Source organism: Danio rerio, chromosome 6, assembly GCF_052040795.2.
Source record: "Danio rerio strain M-AB ecotype USA chromosome 6, GRCz13ab, whole genome shotgun sequence".
Classification (NCBI taxonomy): domain Eukaryota; kingdom Metazoa; phylum Chordata; class Actinopteri; order Cypriniformes; family Danionidae; genus Danio; species Danio rerio.
Genome location: NC_141026.1, coordinates 4,783,044 through 4,802,523, shown reverse-complemented (window position 1 = coordinate 4,802,523; position 19,480 = coordinate 4,783,044). Strand labels below are relative to the sequence as shown.

The following is a 19,480-nucleotide window of genomic DNA, read 5'->3' as shown; positions in this document are numbered from 1 at the left end:
ATAGGCCTATATAAACATGAGCATATAGACAAAACAAAAAGTGCAACAGGCTAACAACCATAGGCTTTAATAGTTTATATAGTAATTTATTATATTAACCTAAGCTATAGAGACTAAAGGGCCTAATGTTTTCAGTAGAAGTCAATGGGGTATATGCCGAAGCATGCTAATAGGACTTTTAATTTGCCTGTAACCTGGGTTAAGTGCTTCCTGTGAGCTGTTTGCCATTGAAAAAATGGCGTGTTTAAATTACAACATCGATGCTGTAAAACAGGGGTCACCAACCTTTTGGAAACTGAGAGCTACTTCTTGGGTATCGTTTAATGTGAAAAGCTACTAGCTTGATACACACTTCCTAATAACAAATTTGCTCAATTTACTTTTAATTATATGTTATTATTAATAATTAATGATATTCATCTATGTGAAGACACTGATCATGTTAATGATTTCTCACAATAGTTGCAAAAAACAGAAATGTGCGCACATCTAGAAAAATCTTGAAGGCAGGTGCACGATCAAAAAACAAACATAAGTAGCAAAAGATTCAAAGTAAATCGGCACACTGCCACTTTAGCTCTCAAAAAATTTTATTTAGTCAAAATTACAAAAACACTGGGAATATTCCCAGTGTTTTTGTAATTTTGACTAAATAAAATTTTTTGAGAGCTAAAGTGGCAGTGTGCCGATTTACTTTGAATCTTTTGCTTCTCACAATAGTTGTCAACAATGATTGGAAACCGATAGATATCAATATGCAACACTTCATTTGTCTGAAATTGTTTTTAAAGTTTTTTTTTAAATATATAACTTAATGTCATTTTTAATTTTACACCATTGCAAGTGTGATTTAAAAAGAATAGCTACAAAAAATATTAGATGCAGCTTACTGGTAAGCTAATTTTATAACAGGCCCACGGCAACTCATGTGATCCTTGAGTGCTACCGCGGGCACCATGTTGGTGACCCCTGCTGTAAAAGGTATCGTTTGAAATGGAAAAAAAAACTAACAATAACAGATAACCAGAAGTTTATCAGCATGGGAACGGCACTAGCTTGGCATATAACCTATTATTGGTGTCATTTTGGAGACCACCACCATGATCATCTTCAATGTTCAGTAGTAGCCTGTATTATTTGTAATGTATTTTATTGCCTTAAAGGTGTCAAAGTTTAACCTGGTGCTATAAAATCTGCTGCAGCTGACGCTATTTGAAGTTATTTATAAACTAATTTGGAGAGGATCACGTGCTTATGATTGATCACAGCCGGCCCCGCATTATTTAATTTATGATTCACCATTCAGACGATTCCTGAGCCACTATAAATACCCTAAGTTCCATATAACAGCCATCTTCGTTTTGAAGAATTCCCCCTTCCACTTCTACTCCTCCTCCTTTCCTAGATGGGTGGCACGGTGGCCCAGTGGTTAGCACTGTTGCCTCACAGCTAGAACGTCACTGGTTCTAGTCCTTACCAAGCCAGCCGACGTTTCTGTGCGGAGTTTAAACGTTCTCCACGTACTAAAGTGGATTCCCTGGTTTCCTCCCACCGTCCAAAAACATGCAATTCAAGTTAACTGACTAATCCAAATTGGCACCATGCTCCTAGTAAGTAGTTATCTCTTAAGAGCAATCACTATTAGCTACTACAGCAGGGGAGGTCTCCAGATCTACCTGAGCTCAAACTCCCCTCTCGCCTTGCAAACGGGAAGGAGCTCTGGGCTCGAGGATCTTATGAGCTTAGGGCCCTCTCACGGGTCAGAATGCCAGACAAGCTTTATAAACAGTCATCAGCTGAGTGTGAACTCTTGAATGCAGTGTTGTTAATCTAACGCAAACACACCAATAGTTCGAAAAAAAGAATTAAAAGGCTGATGGCTTTTTATTTGCATGTTGTTGTCTTTTAATATTAAAAATTGATTATAGATAAAATATGGCAATTCTAATAGTTTAATGAAATTTATTTGAATTTTGGAAATCACCAAGCGACCCCCTGTCATTGTCCCGGGACCCCCCAAGGAGTCCCGACCCCTACTTTGAGAACCACTGCTAATATGTCATCTTGATTAAGTACTTTTAATTAAAGTAAACTACTTTTTACTCATATTCACAATTAGACTAAAGTTAGTTACCACTTATTGTGTAATATTTACACAATGGCAGGTGGCTCAGTGGTTAGCACTGTTGCCTCCCAGCAAGAAGGTTGCTGGTTTGAATCCCAGCTGAGCCAGTTGGCATTTCTGTGTGGAGTAGGCATAGGACGATAACTGTTTTCAATGTATACCGCGGGTTGGAAAATTCCAGGTTTTAAAATCGGCAAAATTTTCTGTAATACCGGGCCTAAGGTATGTGTAATTTTTTATTTACTTTTTTTTGTTTTGTTTTTTTAGGACAGCAGTTTCTCCAGCAGAAAAGATCTCCAAAGATGTCATTTAAATTGTAAAGAAATCTGTGTTTTTTTTAACTAATGAAGACAGCAGAAGTCAATGATTCATTTTCATTATTTAGCCTGACATGTTTACTGTTCCAAAATATTATCAATCTTTAAAAAATATATATAATATATAGTTTTCATAGGGGGGAAATTTTAGTTTTTTTTCCCCCGGCATTTTAAAAGAATATATATCAAAGCAGTAATCACAATACCGTAATACTGTCAAATTGTGAAATTTTTATCCAAGGTTATCACACCGTCAGAATCTTATTCCGGCCCATGCCTAGTGTGGAGTTTGCATGTTCTCCCCCTGTTCGTGTGGGTTTCCACCGGGTGCTTCGGTTTCCCCCACAGTCCAAAGACTTGTCAATTGAATAAATTAGCTGTAGTGAATGTATGTGTTTGGATGTTTTCCAGTACTGGGTTGCAGCTGAAAGGGCATCCGCTGTGTTAAACATGTGCTGGATAAGTTGGTGTTTCATTCTGCTGTGCCGACCGCAGAATAATAAAAAGAGACGAATATAAGCCGAAAAGAAAATGAATGATGAATAACACGGTGAGAATGTGGTAAAATCTGAAAATGTGGTAAAAATCAGGGGCTTTTCTTTTTCCGGATTGCTTTTAAATACACATTTGGTTGGGTTTAGGGAAGGGGAAGGGTGGGGGATAGATCTGTTGGTGAGTCAGTCAGTCGACAGCGGCCTCTGGTTGATTTAATCGAGAACAGCAGGCGCGAATAGCACCCACGAGAGAAATTTCAGATTTGAAAAAGCGCACAACAGCCTCTGGTGAATTCACGAAAACAAAAACTGCAAAAAAAAAAAAAGCGTAGTTCCTGGGAAGTGTTTGGTTCTCTCTATAAATATATATAGTAATACGTTTTCAAAAGGATCCTGGGTTGGCTAATATAGATGTTTTACTGAAGCAGCTGATATTCATTTACACTGAGGAAGGACAGAGAGTTGCTGAAGAACTACAGAGAGATTCAGCTGCTGTCTGGCCTTTCTACACCTCCCTTTCTTCATGTGTTCAACACTTTTTTCCTGTGTCATTTCATTTTATAACTTCATTTGTAAACTAATACGTTTTGTTTTCTTTGCATATACAGATTTCTTTGGTTGTTATTTACACCCAGTGGAAATTTCAAGAGTTCACACTTAGCTGATAATCAATAAAGCGTATTTGGCATGCTGTCCCGGGAGAGAGCCCTGAGCTCGTAATCTCCTCGAGCCTGGGGATCCCTCCCGTTAGAAGGGCGAGAGGGGAATTCGAGGTCAGGTAGGTCTCGAGAACTCCCCTGCTTGTCACCGTGAGAAGTGTAAACTCAGGTTGTATTGGGTGATAATTTGTTTTAATCGATTGGCTATGGTTTGTGTTTTTGGACGGTGGGAGGAAACCGGGGAACCCGGGGAAAACCCACGCGAACACGGGGAGAACATGCAAACTCCACACAGAAACACCAACCGGCCCAATGGGTTGGACTGGCGGTGTTCTTGCTGTGAGGCAACAGTGCTAGCCACTGGGCCAACGTGTCGCCCGATCAGAAAAAGTGGGAGGATGTAGGGGTGGAAAGGGGGGAGCTTCAAAACAAAGATAACTGGAGTGAAAAACTCAGGTTATTTATAATGTTTCCGTAATCATCTAATAGGGCTGATTACGGAGCTAACAAGGAGCCAGCCGTATTGATTATAAGCACGTGATCCTCTCGAAATTAGTTTATGAATAAACCACACTTCAAGTCAACAGCACCTTTAGAAGTATGTTTTCTGAGAAAATGTAGATGTGTTCAACAACCTTTTCCCCCAATGTATGTTTTTGTATTGTATTGTTGCATGGATGGCTTGAGGGTGAGTACATTAAAGGGTAATTTTCTTTTTTAGGGTGAATTATCCCTTTAAGAAGAATATTTCTACTCTCTTTCATGTCAAAGGCTCAGGAATGTTCAAGCTGATTGAAGCGTTCTAGTTGGACTCGTGGTGGTGTGTAGACCTGCATCTGCTGAAGGTCAGAATCATTGACTCCTGTGAGGGTTTTCTCATGATTGATGGAGCTTGGACTGGATTACAGCTGTATTCCTCTCAAGTGCGCAGCTTTTACTACTTGTGAAAGACATTCATAAACATTCACGTCACAGTGTGAGTTTTATCCTGCAAGTCACCTTGTTGAAAAGACACTTTACCACAAAAAGATATATATTTATGCAGGACATTCCAGAGATTGCTATATTTCATTTTTTTCAGGACACAAAAACTATTTTTCTGAGGTTGCTCAAGGATGTTTTTATAGTCCCTGTATCATCACAACAAGAAATGGAACAAAGGCAGTATGGTGGCTCAGTGGTGAGCACTGTTGCCTCACAGCAAGAAGGCCACTGGTTCGAGCCCCGGCTGGGTCAGTTGGCATTTCTGTGTAGAGTTTGCATGTTCTCGCCATGTTGGCGTGGGTTTCCTTCGGGTGCACACACAGTCCAAACACATGTGCTATTGGTGAACTGAATAATCTAAATTGGCTGTAGTGTATGAGTGTGAATGACTGTATGGAAGTTTTCCAGTAATGGATTGCAGCTGGAAGAGCATCCGCTGCGTAAAACATATGCTGAATAAGTTGGCGGTTCATTTATTGCATAAAATGTAAAAAAAAAAAAATGGTGAAAAACTTGGGGGTCTGATATACAGACAAATATAACGCCCGATGTAAGACGTGTAGACACATGCATGCGGCATTATATGAGCCTTATACGGTTAAACTAAAGTGAAATTTGATGCATGGTTAATTCAAGGTCCCATAAAATCAAAATAAAGTTTATTAGATTTAAGTATCCGTATTGTTGGTTTTTAGGATATCTATAAGCTAGTGTGCACCAAAACAGTCACAAAATTAGCATTTAGAAGATATAAAACGGATATAAAATGTAAAGCTCGTAGTTTGTCATTTCCGCCAGAATGGATTAAGGTTTTTATACTTGTCACCTTAGTTTCTTGTCAAATCGTGACCAATCAAATGCTCTCTAGTATCTGACATGCCCCGCCCCCTTCAAGATACTTCAAATTTGATACACTTGAGCTCAACCACTCTCACTGGCAGAGATGTGAGAGGGAAAGGGGGTGGAGCTTTTAAAGGGGAGGGGCTACACTATGTCCCTCCCTCTCTTCATATTTCAGTTGAGATGAACGTCAAACATCGAATGAAAATGCACATTTCAAAGCACTTCACAGGAACTTTACATACAAATTTTAAGGGGAAATGTGCATAATTTACATTCAAACAAACTTATTTACTTATAGTTTATGCAGTATATTGTGTGTTGGTTATTCCTGTGAGCAGCTTTCCTCAGTGGTGTGTATATAGAGGCCATGACAGGTCTGAGTTCAGATGGAGCTTCTGGCTCCGATAACTCTCTCCAGCTGCTGGGTAATGCTTAGTTTCCTCCCATTAGAGAGGTAAACCTCCAAACAGCAAACAGCCCATTAAAAAGCCATATCACTTACCCACTGTTAGAAGCGCAAACACCATTCGTCAGCTGGATAGAAGAGTGGGCCTGGAGGAGCGCTGGAGAACACCGACGCTCTCTAATCAACGCTAATGAGCAGAGCTATTAACCTTTCACTGCACACCGCTATCAAACACACTGTGAGGACGGCATCCAGGTGAAGGAGAGCAAAGTCACTGAAAGAAGACAGATATTCATAAGTCAGATAGATGCAGATGGATGGATTAACGGATGGAGAATTGAATGGATAGACGGATATAAAAATGAGAAGAAAGATGGATGAACAAACAGATGAACAGATATAAAATTGGATTGACAGATGGATAGAAAACTGGAGAGGTGGATGGACAGGCAGATGGGTAAATGAATGGATGGACAGGTCAAAAATGAATAGAAAGATGGATGAACAAAAATTGATGAACAGACAGACTTACAAAAAGAGAGGGATAGATGGATTGAAAATTTGATGAATGGATGGGAAGACGGGTAAATGGGTGGATGGATAAAAAAATGGATAGAAAGATTGATGGATGGACAAACATGAATGTAAAAAAAAAGAGAGATGGATAAACACACAGATAAATGGACAGATGGATGAACAGATGTAAGAATAGATGCATGAATAGATGGACAGAAAAATGGAGAGGCGGGAAGAGGGGTAAATGAATGGATTAATTGATGGATAGACATGTAGATGGATGGATGAAAAGATAGAATGATGGATGGATATAAAAACTGATAGATAGATCGACAGGCTGAGAGGTAAATGGATGGAAACAAAGAGAGATGGACGGATAGTTTTTAAAGATGGATGGAGAGACACACAAACAGATAGATGGACGGGTGGATTGAAAACTGGAAAGATAGATGAATGGAAAATTGATTAATCAATGAACAGACGGACGGATGGAAGGAAGGATAAAAATGGATAGAGAGATTGTTGAACAAAAGTGGATGTACAAATAGACGAGCTGATAGAAAAATGGATGAGTGAATAGAAGAATTGATAAATTGATGGACAGGCAGATGTGTAAATGAATGGATAGATGAATGGATGGATAAATGGACAGATAGATTGATGGATAGAGAAAAGGACAGAAATAAGAGAGATGGATGGATAAAAAGATGGATAGACAGATGCACAGACAAAGGGATGGATAGAAACATGGAAAGAAAGATGGATGGAAAGATTAATTAATGGGCAGACACATGGATAAAAGGATAGAAAATAGATAGAAATGGATAAACACACATAAGTACAGATAAAAAACGGAGAGATGGATGGACAGGCAGATGAGTAAATGAATGTACAGATGGATGGATTGATAGAAAATGGATAGAAAAATACATGGATTGATGAAAAATAGAGATTGATGGATAGATTAAATAATGGATGGACAGATAGATGGAAAGAAAAATGAAAAGATAGATTAGTTATTGGACAGACGGATGGAAGGATAAAGATGGATAGAAAGATGGATGAACAAAAATGGATGGATGGATTGATGGACTGATAAACAGATACTTGGATGGAGTGTTAGATAGATAGATAGATAGATAGATAGATAGATAGATAGATAGATAGATTGATTGATTGATTGATTGATTGAAGGAGGGATAGATAGATAGATATATAGACAGACAGACAGACAGATAGATAGATAGATAGATAGATAGATAGATAGATAGATAGATAGATAGATAGATAGATAGATAGATAGATAGATAGATTGATTGATTGAAGGAGGGATATATAGATAGATATATAGACAGACAGACAGACAGATAGATAGATAGATAGATAGATAGATAGATTGATTGAAGGAGGGATATATAGATAGATATATAGACAGACAGACAGACAGACAGACAGACAGACAGATAGATAGATAGATAGATTGATTGAAGGAGGGATAGATAGATAGATATATAGACAGACAGACAGACAGATAGACAGATAGATAGATAGATAGATAGATAGATAGATAGATAGATAGATAGATAGATAGATAGATTGATTGATTGATTGAAGGAGGGATATATAGATAGATATATAGACAGACAGACAGACAGATAGACAGATAGATAGACAGATAGATAGATAGATAGATAGATAGATAGATAGATAGATAGATAGATAGATAGATAGATAGATAGATAGATAGATTGATTGATTGATTGAAGGAGGGATATATAGATAGATATATAGACAGACAGACAGACAGACAGACAGACAGACAGACAGACAGACAGACAGACAGACAGACAGACAGATAGATAGATAGATAGATAGATAGATAGATAGATAGATAGATAGATAGATAGATAGATAGATAGTAAACCAAACTCTTGACAGAAGAAGGTAAATTGTGGTGTTTAGACACCCAGTTGGATATTTCTTTATTTTTTTACAATGTACAACATATCAAAACATAGCAAAAGGTTCACAGTGTATAAAGGCAGTGATCGTGTTTTCATTGCATAGAGAACTGTCTGTCTGTCTGTCTGTCTGCATCCATGCAACATCAGCGGATAAAAGTCTTCTCTGCTCGTCCTCCAGTCAACGCAAACACTGTTTACAGCCAGACTGTATTCCGCATCAAAGTTCATCCGGACTCCAAGGAAAGAATCAGCATAAAATATTCCAGAAGACATTTTCATTAATCGGGAACATAGACGGAAAAACGTGAACACTTTACATACGACTCGGTGAACAGAAGACAACAGTTACTTTTCTCATTGTCTTGTGTTTGCTGTGAGTTATAGCAGGAGAAATACCTGAATCCATCAAAACAAAAACATCTGTGTATAAATATATAATGCAGCTACAAATATACACGCTTACTTACAAACTTACATCCCTTTAGTTTCAATAGAACACTGAGCTGTTCATACCAGTCACTTTAAAGAAATAATTCAACATCCTGTCATCATGTAGTCATCCTCATGTCATTTATCACTTTCTTCACTGAAGCTATTCTTCAAGCAAACTAAATGAATCAAATCGAAATACATTCATTCATTTTCCTTCAGCTGAGGGTGCTTTCACTCCTGTGGATCCATTCAGTTGTTCCAAAACAGAGATTACTATTGTTACATTGTTGCTCTTTGCTCTTGGTGCGGTTCGCTTTCACATTTCTAAACAGACTAAAAGAGCTAAAACAAGTCACGTGTGAGTAAACTCTCCTCGCATTGGTCAAAAGCTATGTTTCCATCCACTTATTTTATGCGCAATTTGCATATGCGCATAAAAAACCAGTTGATGGAAACGCCATGATGTGCATAAATTTTGAAAATGCGCATAAAAAACTTATTTGCCCAACTGAGTAGGATAAACTTTTTATTCCATAAGAAAGGATGCGCATAAACTGCGATGAAAACACCTTTACCGCACAAACTCCAGCATGCACATTAAAAAAGGTCATGTGATTTTGTTAAAAGAGATCATGTGATGCTTAAAATGTGTGTGAATGGATAAAACGTCAGGCTGAGCACATTATAAAACATCTGAAATGTTGTTTTGGTCATTATAAAACGCCTTACCATTTCAGTATTAGTGTTATTATATTATTAATGACCTCCAGAATCAAGAGCGCCTGTGCTCCGCGTCTGACACCTTCAAACGCCACTGCGCGCTCACTGCTTGTCAGGATTGTCTTCTGAGGCGCATTCATTTAGAAAAGTGTGATGCAGCTTCTCCTACTGCAGCAAATGCAGTTTTTACTGTTGATATTTGGCGCCAGTTAATCAGGAAGTGACGATTTTGCTCGCTTTGACTCGTTGGATGGAAACGATGCTTCATTCGCACAACTTTTATGCGATAATCGAGTTATGCGCATGAAGTTTATTCGCATTTTTGGATGGAAACATAGCTAAAGTCTCACAGTTTATTTTGTCCCGCTTAGCTGTTGCAAGGGGAGGGGGGAGGGAAGTGCTGGGTTGCAGCTGGAAGGGCATTTGCTGTGGTAAGCATATGCTGGAATTGTTGGCGGTTCCTTTCACTGTGGTGACTCTTGAAACGAAGACTAAGTCTAAGGAAAATGACTGAATATGTATATTTATATGTATTTACGTATGCTTGATATCATCTTTGCATCAAATTACAAAAACCGGATTACTGCTTATGCCATACCTGTTAACCGTCCCGTTTTTCCCGGGATTCTCTCGTATTTTACAGTTCTATACTGCTATGATCCCGTAAAGGTATTTTCCTGTATTTCTCCCGGATTTTCAGTGTTTCTCTGAAGGGTGGAAATACACATTAAAGAGTCGAGCCTCCCAAACGCAACCCATTCCGCCGAACCACCAGGGGCCGCCCCTTGCTCTTAAATGCGAGTCTGTTCTGTGCTTTTGCTTTGTTTAGGCACGAAAACAGTTTGAAATAAATATAAAAACGGCGTGATTCCCTTCCTTTTCATTACAGGTGTCGTCGCCCCTTCATATGCAATCCTCAAAACAGTCATAGCGCTGCATGTCTGTCAGCTGACGCGCTTCAAAGTGATAAACAGACGCTGTTTCCCAAACGGACTCTGTACTCGTGATTTGAAGCGGAGCAAAAGTCTGGGTTTTGGGTGCGTGTTTAAACAGACATATACACATAATAATAATAATAATATCTAAAGATGTTCATCTTGATGTTTTTTTTTCAAACACAAATAATTTCGTCCTAAATGAGCATACACAGTTAGGAAAGCAGTTAAATGCTTTCATTATAATGTTAGATGTGTGCAGTTTTAAAGTGACACCTGTTATATAATGTAATCAAACAAAAAAAATCTAAATAAATTATTCATTGGTTGCTCTTTAATCAGAATGTGTACGTTATACAGTGAACAAACGGCTGATGAGATTTGATTCTATTTCATCATAATAGCTATTCATTTTAATAAGCTGTACTGTTGGCAAATGTGGGCGACGCAGTGGCGCAGTGGGTTGCACATTCGCCTCACAACAAGAAGGTCGCTGGGTCGCTGGTTCGATCCTCGGCTCAGTTGCCGTTTCTGTGTGGAGTTTGCATGTTCTCCCTGTTCTTCGCGTGGGTTTCCTCCGGGTGCTCTGGTTTCCCCCACAGTCCAAAGACATGCGGTACAGGTGAATTGGGTAGGCTAAATTGTCCGTAGTGTGTGTGTGGATGTTTCCTAGAGATGGGTTGCAGCTGGAAGGGCATCCCCTGCGTAAAAACTTGCTGGATAAGTTGGCGGTTCATTCCGCTGTGGCGACCCCGGATTAATAAACGGACTAAGCCGACAAGAAAATGAATGAATGAATGTTGGCTAATGTATTTGCTGCTAATGTATTCTATTTATTTTTTTCTTTTGTAAATAATAATAAAACAATTTAGTGACCATATAACTGTCTATTTACAATCTACAGTAATTTGGGGATTTTTTAAAGGGCATGTCCCTTATTTACACATCCCAATGTTGACAGGTATGGCTTATGCAAGGTGTTACTAATTCAGCGTCTATGGAGGGTGGGACAGTAAATTTGACATTACTCTTTCTTCTGGTTGCCGATATCAGTCTCACACGACTTTTTTCCTCTTTCTGAAAGTCTTGATAACACAATCGTAGCGTTTTTCTTTCATAATTTCAGCAAATGGGATTGTAAAAACATTAATTGTTGTGCTCTGCCATTCACTGCGCTCTAAGTTGTGAAAAAAACGTGAAAAGGCTCTATTATATACTTCGATTAATCCACAGAGAAAGTTACTTTTGCCTCCATGCTTCTGCATCCATGTTTATGATGACACGAAGTTGAGTAAATGATGGCAGATCTGTCATATTCGCTCGAATTATTCCTGTAACAAGTGTCTGACAGACATCTTCACACTGGTGAACAGACGTGTAACGCTGTGTGGACATCATATGAGCTCGAGTCTTTCATTAGACGCTGAAGATCCTTCATACTGTACATTAACCAGTAGCATTACTGTACTTCCGACTCCATGTATCTCACGTCCAACACTGAGTTCTGGAGTATAAACCAGGAAGAAAATTGAGAAACAGACGTTCAGGCGTATCGTGAGATGCTTTATCGATGCTTCATCGAGTTGTGTTGCATTCAATCTATTACGAAAAACAACACAAAGCGCCAATTTTTAGGCTTGAATAGCCAGTATCCCAGAGTTCCTTTCGCTCTTTAAGAAGTGTGCATGCTTTTGTGAGTTATTACATCACGTGTGTACGACTGAACCCGTGACTTCCAGTCGGAGATGACATTTAGGAAAGGAAATGCTACAACAACAACAAAAAATCTACATGGGCTCGTCTTATCCCAACATCGCTCCTCCGCATTTTCCTGCATTTAATGAGATGCAGATTATGCGCTCGACCTTCCTGCGGATCCACGCGTTGCGTCTGCATGGACTGATGAGGGTGTGTGAGCGCAGTCAGTCACTCACCCTGAGAAAGCATGAGATGGGGAAAGAGTGTGTGTGTGTTTCTGCGCATCAGCTGTGCATGAAGCTGCAGGGGGAATCCATTGAAGGGAAGTCGTATTTGCCCAGCGGAGACGGGTAATATGTGGTGGTGTAGACGTTGGTCTGTGGTAAGGGCGATGGGAAGAAGTTGCAGCTTTCATCTGGTGGAAGCAGGTTGTTCTTATTGAGAGTCTGCAGGGAGGCCGAGAGAAAGCACAAAAATAGTGAGAAACAGAAAGAACTTTAATATTTCAAAGGCCACGGAGTGTTTTGCATCATTCTGCAGGTCCTGTGATGTCATTCCTCTACCCAAAATGAAAATGAAGATCATAGATACAGTTAAATTATTGGCCTCTCTGTATATTATTGGCCTCTCTGTATATTATTGGCCTCTCTGTATATTATTGGCCTCTCTATAAAACGTGTCGCCCCTTCCTTTATTTCTACTGTTTATTAACAGTTTTTTTCATATTTTTTCTCTATCTTATTAATTTGGGTGTAGACATTTTTGGACTGTGGTCTTAAGTTTTCCAGTTTTGGCTTTGGTACTGAGCTAATCTATACACACAAATATGTCATTGTAAATCATCCTATAGAAAATATTAATTTAAAAGAGAGATCTGAAGGGATTTACTCATTTATGCCGAGCACTTTTTAGATGAATCTTTGGAATAAAAAGTTTCTCTGGATTTTTTAGGTACGCATTTGAGTAAAATGTATATGTATATATATATATATATATATATATATATATATATAATTTTTCATTAGTATACAATACTTCAGCTTAAAGGCAATTCATTTTGTCCCTGCCAATCATTTAACTTAAAGACTTAAAGTAACAAAACACAATATAACAATTTAATAAACAAAGTAAACAATAACAATAATAAAACAAATAACATTAATAACAAAATGTACACAATTCGGGGAAGGTCATATATACACCTAATCATCAAAGTCTATACTAAATAATATAACATTTCTTGGTCTGAAGAGGAGACTGAGAGAGAAAGCTTACTATCATTCAATTTTTATTGACTGTAACTACAGCAGTACAAATTCAAATTGTCGTTAAATGTCGTGAAATATTAATGACGTTGTTATAAAATGATTGGTATTAATAACAAATTTATTTTGTTCCACTGGAATATAAATATCCATGACACAATTATAAAGTCCTTGTGACAAATATGTTCATGACAGATTTATGACATTGTCTTGGTAATGTCGAGTTGTCATGACAACGACAGGTTGGGATGTATTTGTTTATGTCAAGTTCAACATCTCAAACAATGTCACCTTCGGATTTAAAATGACATAGCTAAGCAAATGACACTTAATAACAGTTGCTATAGTATGCATAAAGTCTTCCTATTCATGACACTTTTAAATTGTTTTCTCTTTTCTCCTTCTTTGCTTTAAAAGATTAAGTTGATTTATTTTCTTTACTAACAATTTTATTATATGCACTTATCAGTGTTTCTGGTTAAACCTGCAATTAACAACTAAATAAACTTCATTTGTATATCGCTTTGGACACAAGCTTCTGCTAAATGACTGAATGTAAATGTAATTAAGTACTGTGTATTAAAAAAAAGAGAGAGCACTGTGGCCTGATGGGATACCTTGAACTCCATGGGTGTGTATAAATCGTTCTTGGGCGCGCAGCTGTTGTCTTTATAGTGGAGATGGTTTGGGGTGCTGGGATGGATGACTGCAGATTCTTGCGGAGGTTTGCGGAGTCTCTGACAGTACACATAGACCAGGATGGAGAGTAAAACGGCTCCCAGAAAACAACATGCACCAGTCAGAACCAGGTGGAACAGAGAAAACCCTGCAGGAGATCAAGTCATGTTCATCTACAGTCAATAACCACATCGAAACCTGAAAGGGGCTTGATGTACACAACTAGTTAGAAGTTTGGAGATTTGCTAATGTTTTATAATGAGCATATTCTGCTCACAAAGGCTGTGTAAGTGGTCTGAAGTGCATAGTCGGTTGCGGTGCGGAGCTCGTGCAAGAAGCTTGGGTCGGAACCACCCTCATGGAGCTGGGCCAGCGCTTGTGCTTGGTGCTGGTAGGTGGCCATAGCGTGCAAGGAGGAAGCAGCCAGGCCCGCAGCTCTGTAGGCTCTGGCTCAGAGGGAGGCAGACAACCTGCTGGCTTTGGACGGAAGACAAGGCGGACCCCGCCAAGAAGAGGCGCCACACAGACAAAAGATTGACCGCAATGGCACTCTCAACCTGTGGGATCACCTCACACCCCCTGGCTGCTCCACCGTCAAGAGTGCTGAGGGCAGAGGGCCACGCAGTTCGGGCAGAAAAAGGTTCCCTCCAAGACTGCGTGAGCCTACTGTGCACCTCCGGGAAGAAGGGGACGTGAGGGTTCGAAGACCTGCCCGAGTGCCCGATGCAGTGCAGGGGCCAGCTGGGATGGTACGCCCTTTCGCAAGGGCTAGCCGCGATCTTAATTGCACAACAGACATGCCATCGCAGTGACGATATGAACTGTCCACGAGCACCGCATTAACATGCTGGACCCCCAGACATGCAACGCAGTGCTAGTGTACATCATCCGGGGACAGCAAACCACCGCATCCAGAAACGCACAGTCAGAACGACATCCGGAAAAGGACGCACTGCACGACTGTGTTGCTCTTTTAGGTGAAAGTGCAACTATACACACTGCTCTGGAGGACCGAACCCAAAAAACGCCAGGCAAGGGAGAAACCCAGCTCGGTCATCTGCCGCCGCGTGCACCACACTCTGGACTGGGAGACCGCTCTCGTTCGCTCGAAATCGCTGTCGATCAGCAGGAGGAACCCTCATTGACTCTCTCAGGAGGCTGTGAAGTCTCTGAAGGGAAAAGGATGCCTCACCTTGCTCTCGCTATGCTTATATTGCCAAATTGATTGCAACAATCATCAGCTGCGCAAGCTGACGCTGCCAACTCATTGGCATTTCATTGGCCCGATTATGTACTCTTTTAGACGATTGGCTTTCTGAGCGAAATCTCCATAGTGGAATTTTCCACACAGCATTAAAGTTCCCCACCCGAAGGTGAAACAAGCCCAAACAAGAACATTATTACAATACTTTTGCTATTCCGTTCAGTTTTTTTAAATTTGAATTTTACAGTGCATCTATCTCCTAACCCCACCCCCAAAAAATTGCCCACCTGGGATTTCTGTCAGCCCACTCCTCTGTGGTTGGCAAGAACTCGGCCTGTTTCCAGCTGTTCCAATGTAACAGCCTTTAACTATTTTTCATCAAATAAATGCAGCCTTGGTGAGCAAAATTGGCTTCTTTTAAAACATTCAAAATGCTAAAGTTTCCAATCTTTGTCTGGTGGTGTAAATTTTCGACTCACCTCCACAGTTTGTGCTCCTCTTCTGTCCTTTTGACAGCACTAGAGTTAAAAACAGGATGAGTGTTTGTGAATCAGAAATGAATGTAAAGAGGGAACTAAGCTGAGCTGAACTGAACTGACCTGCGCTCTCATTGGGCCGACACTGTCTCTGATCTGTGGAGTTTCCAAGACAGGAGGCGGGGCTTATTTCACATGTACGAGCCCGGAGCTGAAGCCCCTCCCCATTACACTCTGCCCACTCTGACCACGCCCCCCACCCACCTGAAACAGCAGAGAAGGAAAAACAGAGCACATGTAATAACTATTATTTATATATTTTAAGAGGATGTGTGTTAGTTAAAGAGAATTTCTGTGTTCTTGTAGCTTATTAAAAACATACAAAGCAACTATTATTTTGGGATTCCAAAAATAAATGAAACTTCTGTGCTGTGTCAGTTATTTTTAGTTAATCACAACTAAGCCAGTGTTGTCTAGTCATTTACTGAAAGAAATCCTTAGAGCCCTTTATTTATAAACATTTAATGCAACTAAATAAGTCCAATTCTTAAATAAATGATTCTGATGCTGTGTTCACACCAGACGCTGGAGCATCAAACGCGAGTGATTTACATGTTAATTCAATGCAAACGAACAAATAGACATCCTGCGGTGCGATACATGCGAATGTCGCGATATGCGTGAATGGAACGTTGCGAATTGTGTTTTTCGCGAATTTCGCGCGAATCGCTCAAGTTCAAAAATCTGAACTTAAGCGAAAGCGCCACGTTAACCAATCAGGAGCTTTCTGTTGTGGGGGCGTGATTGTGACATAGCATCTGTTGTTGGTGTCCCGGAGAAATCCTCCAGCCGACACCGACAATAGTTCAGCAAACTGGGCTCGGCTCAGTCAGAAGCACCGCTGAAAGCTTCCATTATCCAGGTTAAGTGTCTGGAGGACTTTATGAGCTCATAGAGCTGGATGCACCTCTGAAATGATCTAGTAGACTCAGGCATGGCCCTAAACGTATCAATGCTGTTTTTCAGCCTTAATAAAGAACATTAACACTGTTATTTTCTTCATAAAATCCTCGTTAGCCATTTAGCAAGCTAAAGACACCAGGCAGACAGAAGCCCTGCCTATCACATGAATCCGCACCTGTTCTGAAGTGAATTTGATGCGCGAATAAAGTGAATTTGATGCGCGAATAAAGTGGATTTGACACGCGAATGAAGTGGGTTTCAACGCACGAAGGAAGCAAGTAAACTCAAATGTTCACGTGGCTATTTACGCGCGAATAGCGCAATTTATCCGCATGTTCCGCGTCTGGTGTGAACACAGCATAATAAACTGGTTATTTATTAGAAACATCATACATCTTACATCTGGTATAGGCTAAATGATTCCAGAAACAAATAAAGACCCCCAAATGAATGACACTAATGAGATTTTTTTTTCTTTTCTTATTAAATCAAACACAACCCGTACAACTGGTACAGTCCAAACTAAACTAACTAAACACACACACATACAACTTAACTAATCACTGAATAAACGACTCTTACTTGACAGTTCTTTCTAGCGATTGACTCCGACTGATTCTAGAACAAATGGCTCTTGTGAACTGATTCTTTTTAAGAGAATCAATAATATAAAGCACAACTGGTTCAGAGTAGCTGATTTTTAAACAAATGATTCTGAACATATCTGAATGCATACAATACATACAGTACAAGTGGTACAGTCCAAATGGTTCTAGAACAAATGACTCTTTTGAACGTTCTTTTAAATGAGTCAAACACATACTGGTATGAATGAAAAACATTGATTCCCAATCAAATGTCTTTTATAAATCAGTTACTTTTAGTGAATCAAACTAATACAAATTCAACCAATTCCAATATATTTTATGAGTGAATCTAAAGCACAGTGTAGAAGACACCCAACAAATTGACTTCATCGCTCAGGTATTTTTGTGATTATTGAAAATTAAATCTATATGAATATACACATGATGGGCTTTGTCTGCATTTATTTTTCCTACATTTTACAATTAAAATATTTACAGGGTTTCTGCAGATATCATAATGTCAAATTTAAGACTTTTTAAGACATAAATAAAGAACTACAACGCCACAAAAACCAAGCAACAACAACAAAAAAAGAATTTAAATGAGCATTAGGTGTAGCGTTACACGGATATCGGAAAAATAAGACCTGTGCAAAAATAGTTAAGACATAGAACAGCGAATTTAAGACCTTTTTAAGGCCTTACATTTAGATTTTTAAATTTGAGACTTTTTAAGACCCCGTGGAAACCCTGTATTTAAGGCCAATTACTGGATTTTAAAGACAAGCATTGTAAGAAAAATATGTAAATGTATTTCTTTATTACAAACATTTACTCGAGATGACTTAATGAGATTTTGTCTTTTTTTTTAAATTTCATCACTGTTGTGTGTTTCCTCACCTTCACACTCGTGTGTGTTACAGAGCGCCTCCTCTGTGTGCAGGCCGATGCAGATGTCTCCAGAATAAGCCGGCGCAGGGTTCGAGCAGGAACGGGAGCGCTGGTGATGACCGCCACCACAGGAAGTAGAACACTGAGACCAGGAAGACCAGCATGACCACGCCCCCTTCACTGATAAACAACACCCGCTATTACACTACTTGTTTGGTGAACTTTCCATCACTATTTGATGTAACGCAGACATGTGGTAACGGTGGGCAGAGAGAACCAGCTCATTTGCATTTAAAGGCATAGACATCAAAAACTGTTACAATGTCTTCTTACCCCAAAATTCACATATTCAGCAGGGTAAAATAAATAATCTGATGGGTATTTTGGGTAGAAACTTTACAAACATATTCTGGAAACATTGAAGACTTATCTTACATCTTGTAAAATGGGTAAAATAGGAGCTATTAAATTTTTTTTTTCATTTAATTTTTTTTCTTTAATATTTTTACTATTATTATCAGTTATTTAAAAATATTTATCACATACGGTTGAAGACAAACTTTTTAGCCTTTATTAAATTAATTTTAACAAATATTTCCAAAGTTTTGTTTTACAAAGAAGTTTTTTTTTTACACATTTTTTAAACATAAAATAGTTTTAATAACTAATTTCTTCTATCTTTGCCACAATGACAGTACAAAATACTTTATTTATTAGTTATTTTTAAAAGATACCAATATTCTAATATTCATTGGTTTGTTCTGTAGCCAATCGAGAGAAATAATTAAGGCGTTTTTTACATTTAAAGAAATAATAAAAAATAATTTGAGCCAAACTAAAATAAGTATGAAGTTCTCCAGTAAATGATTATATTAAGAAATACTGTGAAAACAATTAGAAAAAATATATATAAATTGTACTGCTTGTACTGTAGTCAAGTGTAAGTCTGTATGTACATTATTGTCCTGTCTGACCTGGGCAGGGTTGAGTGTTGCAGTCCTGATACTCGACCGGGGCTCCGCTGCAGGCGAACGGTGTGCTCTTGCCATCCGGTGCGGCACAGGAGCGTTTGCGTGTGCGGAAGCCTTTGGAACATTCTTTTGAACATGTAGACCAGGTTTCCCATAATGCCCAGGCGGCTCCTTGCACTCGTGTTACAGGTCGACCCATTCTCAACAAATCCTCAACCAGACCTGCAAACATTAAAAACATTATCGAGTTACAGCAGTGATGCATGATGAATCCAGATAAAACTGACATTGTAGATGATATTATCAGATCGCAAAGACTATTAATTACATAAATACAATATTTGTGCTGCAA

General features: G+C 39.0%; 1 protein-coding gene and 1 long non-coding RNA gene across 2 annotated transcripts in view; one reads left to right on the top strand and one right to left on the bottom strand.

Annotated features, from left to right (window-relative positions):
• LOC147843314 (uncharacterized) overlaps nucleotides 1-19,480 on the top strand; it is a 22,818-nt gene extending 3,338 nt beyond the window's left edge. Inside the window, exon 2 of the long non-coding RNA XR_015493103.2 lies at nucleotides 18,190-19,480. This is a non-coding gene — a long non-coding RNA (uncharacterized LOC147843314). The remainder of the gene's footprint in view (nucleotides 1-18,189) is intronic.
• Nucleotides 8,290-19,480, bottom strand: part of sema5bb (sema domain, seven thrombospondin repeats (type 1 and type 1-like), transmembrane domain (TM) and short cytoplasmic domain, (semaphorin) 5Bb) — a 116,883-nt gene continuing 105,692 nt past the window's right edge. Inside the window, exons 17-22 of the mRNA XM_087256449.1 lie at nucleotides 19,132-19,350; nucleotides 18,167-18,337; nucleotides 15,840-15,980; nucleotides 15,720-15,758; nucleotides 13,976-14,184; nucleotides 8,290-12,539 (exon numbers count right to left, since the gene is read on the bottom strand). Coding sequence (XP_087112575.1) covers nucleotides 12,378-12,539; nucleotides 13,976-14,184; nucleotides 15,720-15,758; nucleotides 15,840-15,980; nucleotides 18,167-18,337; nucleotides 19,132-19,350 — 941 coding nt within the window. The 3' untranslated portion in view covers nucleotides 8,290-12,377. The remainder of the gene's footprint in view (nucleotides 12,540-13,975; nucleotides 14,185-15,719; nucleotides 15,759-15,839; nucleotides 15,981-18,166; nucleotides 18,338-19,131; nucleotides 19,351-19,480) is intronic.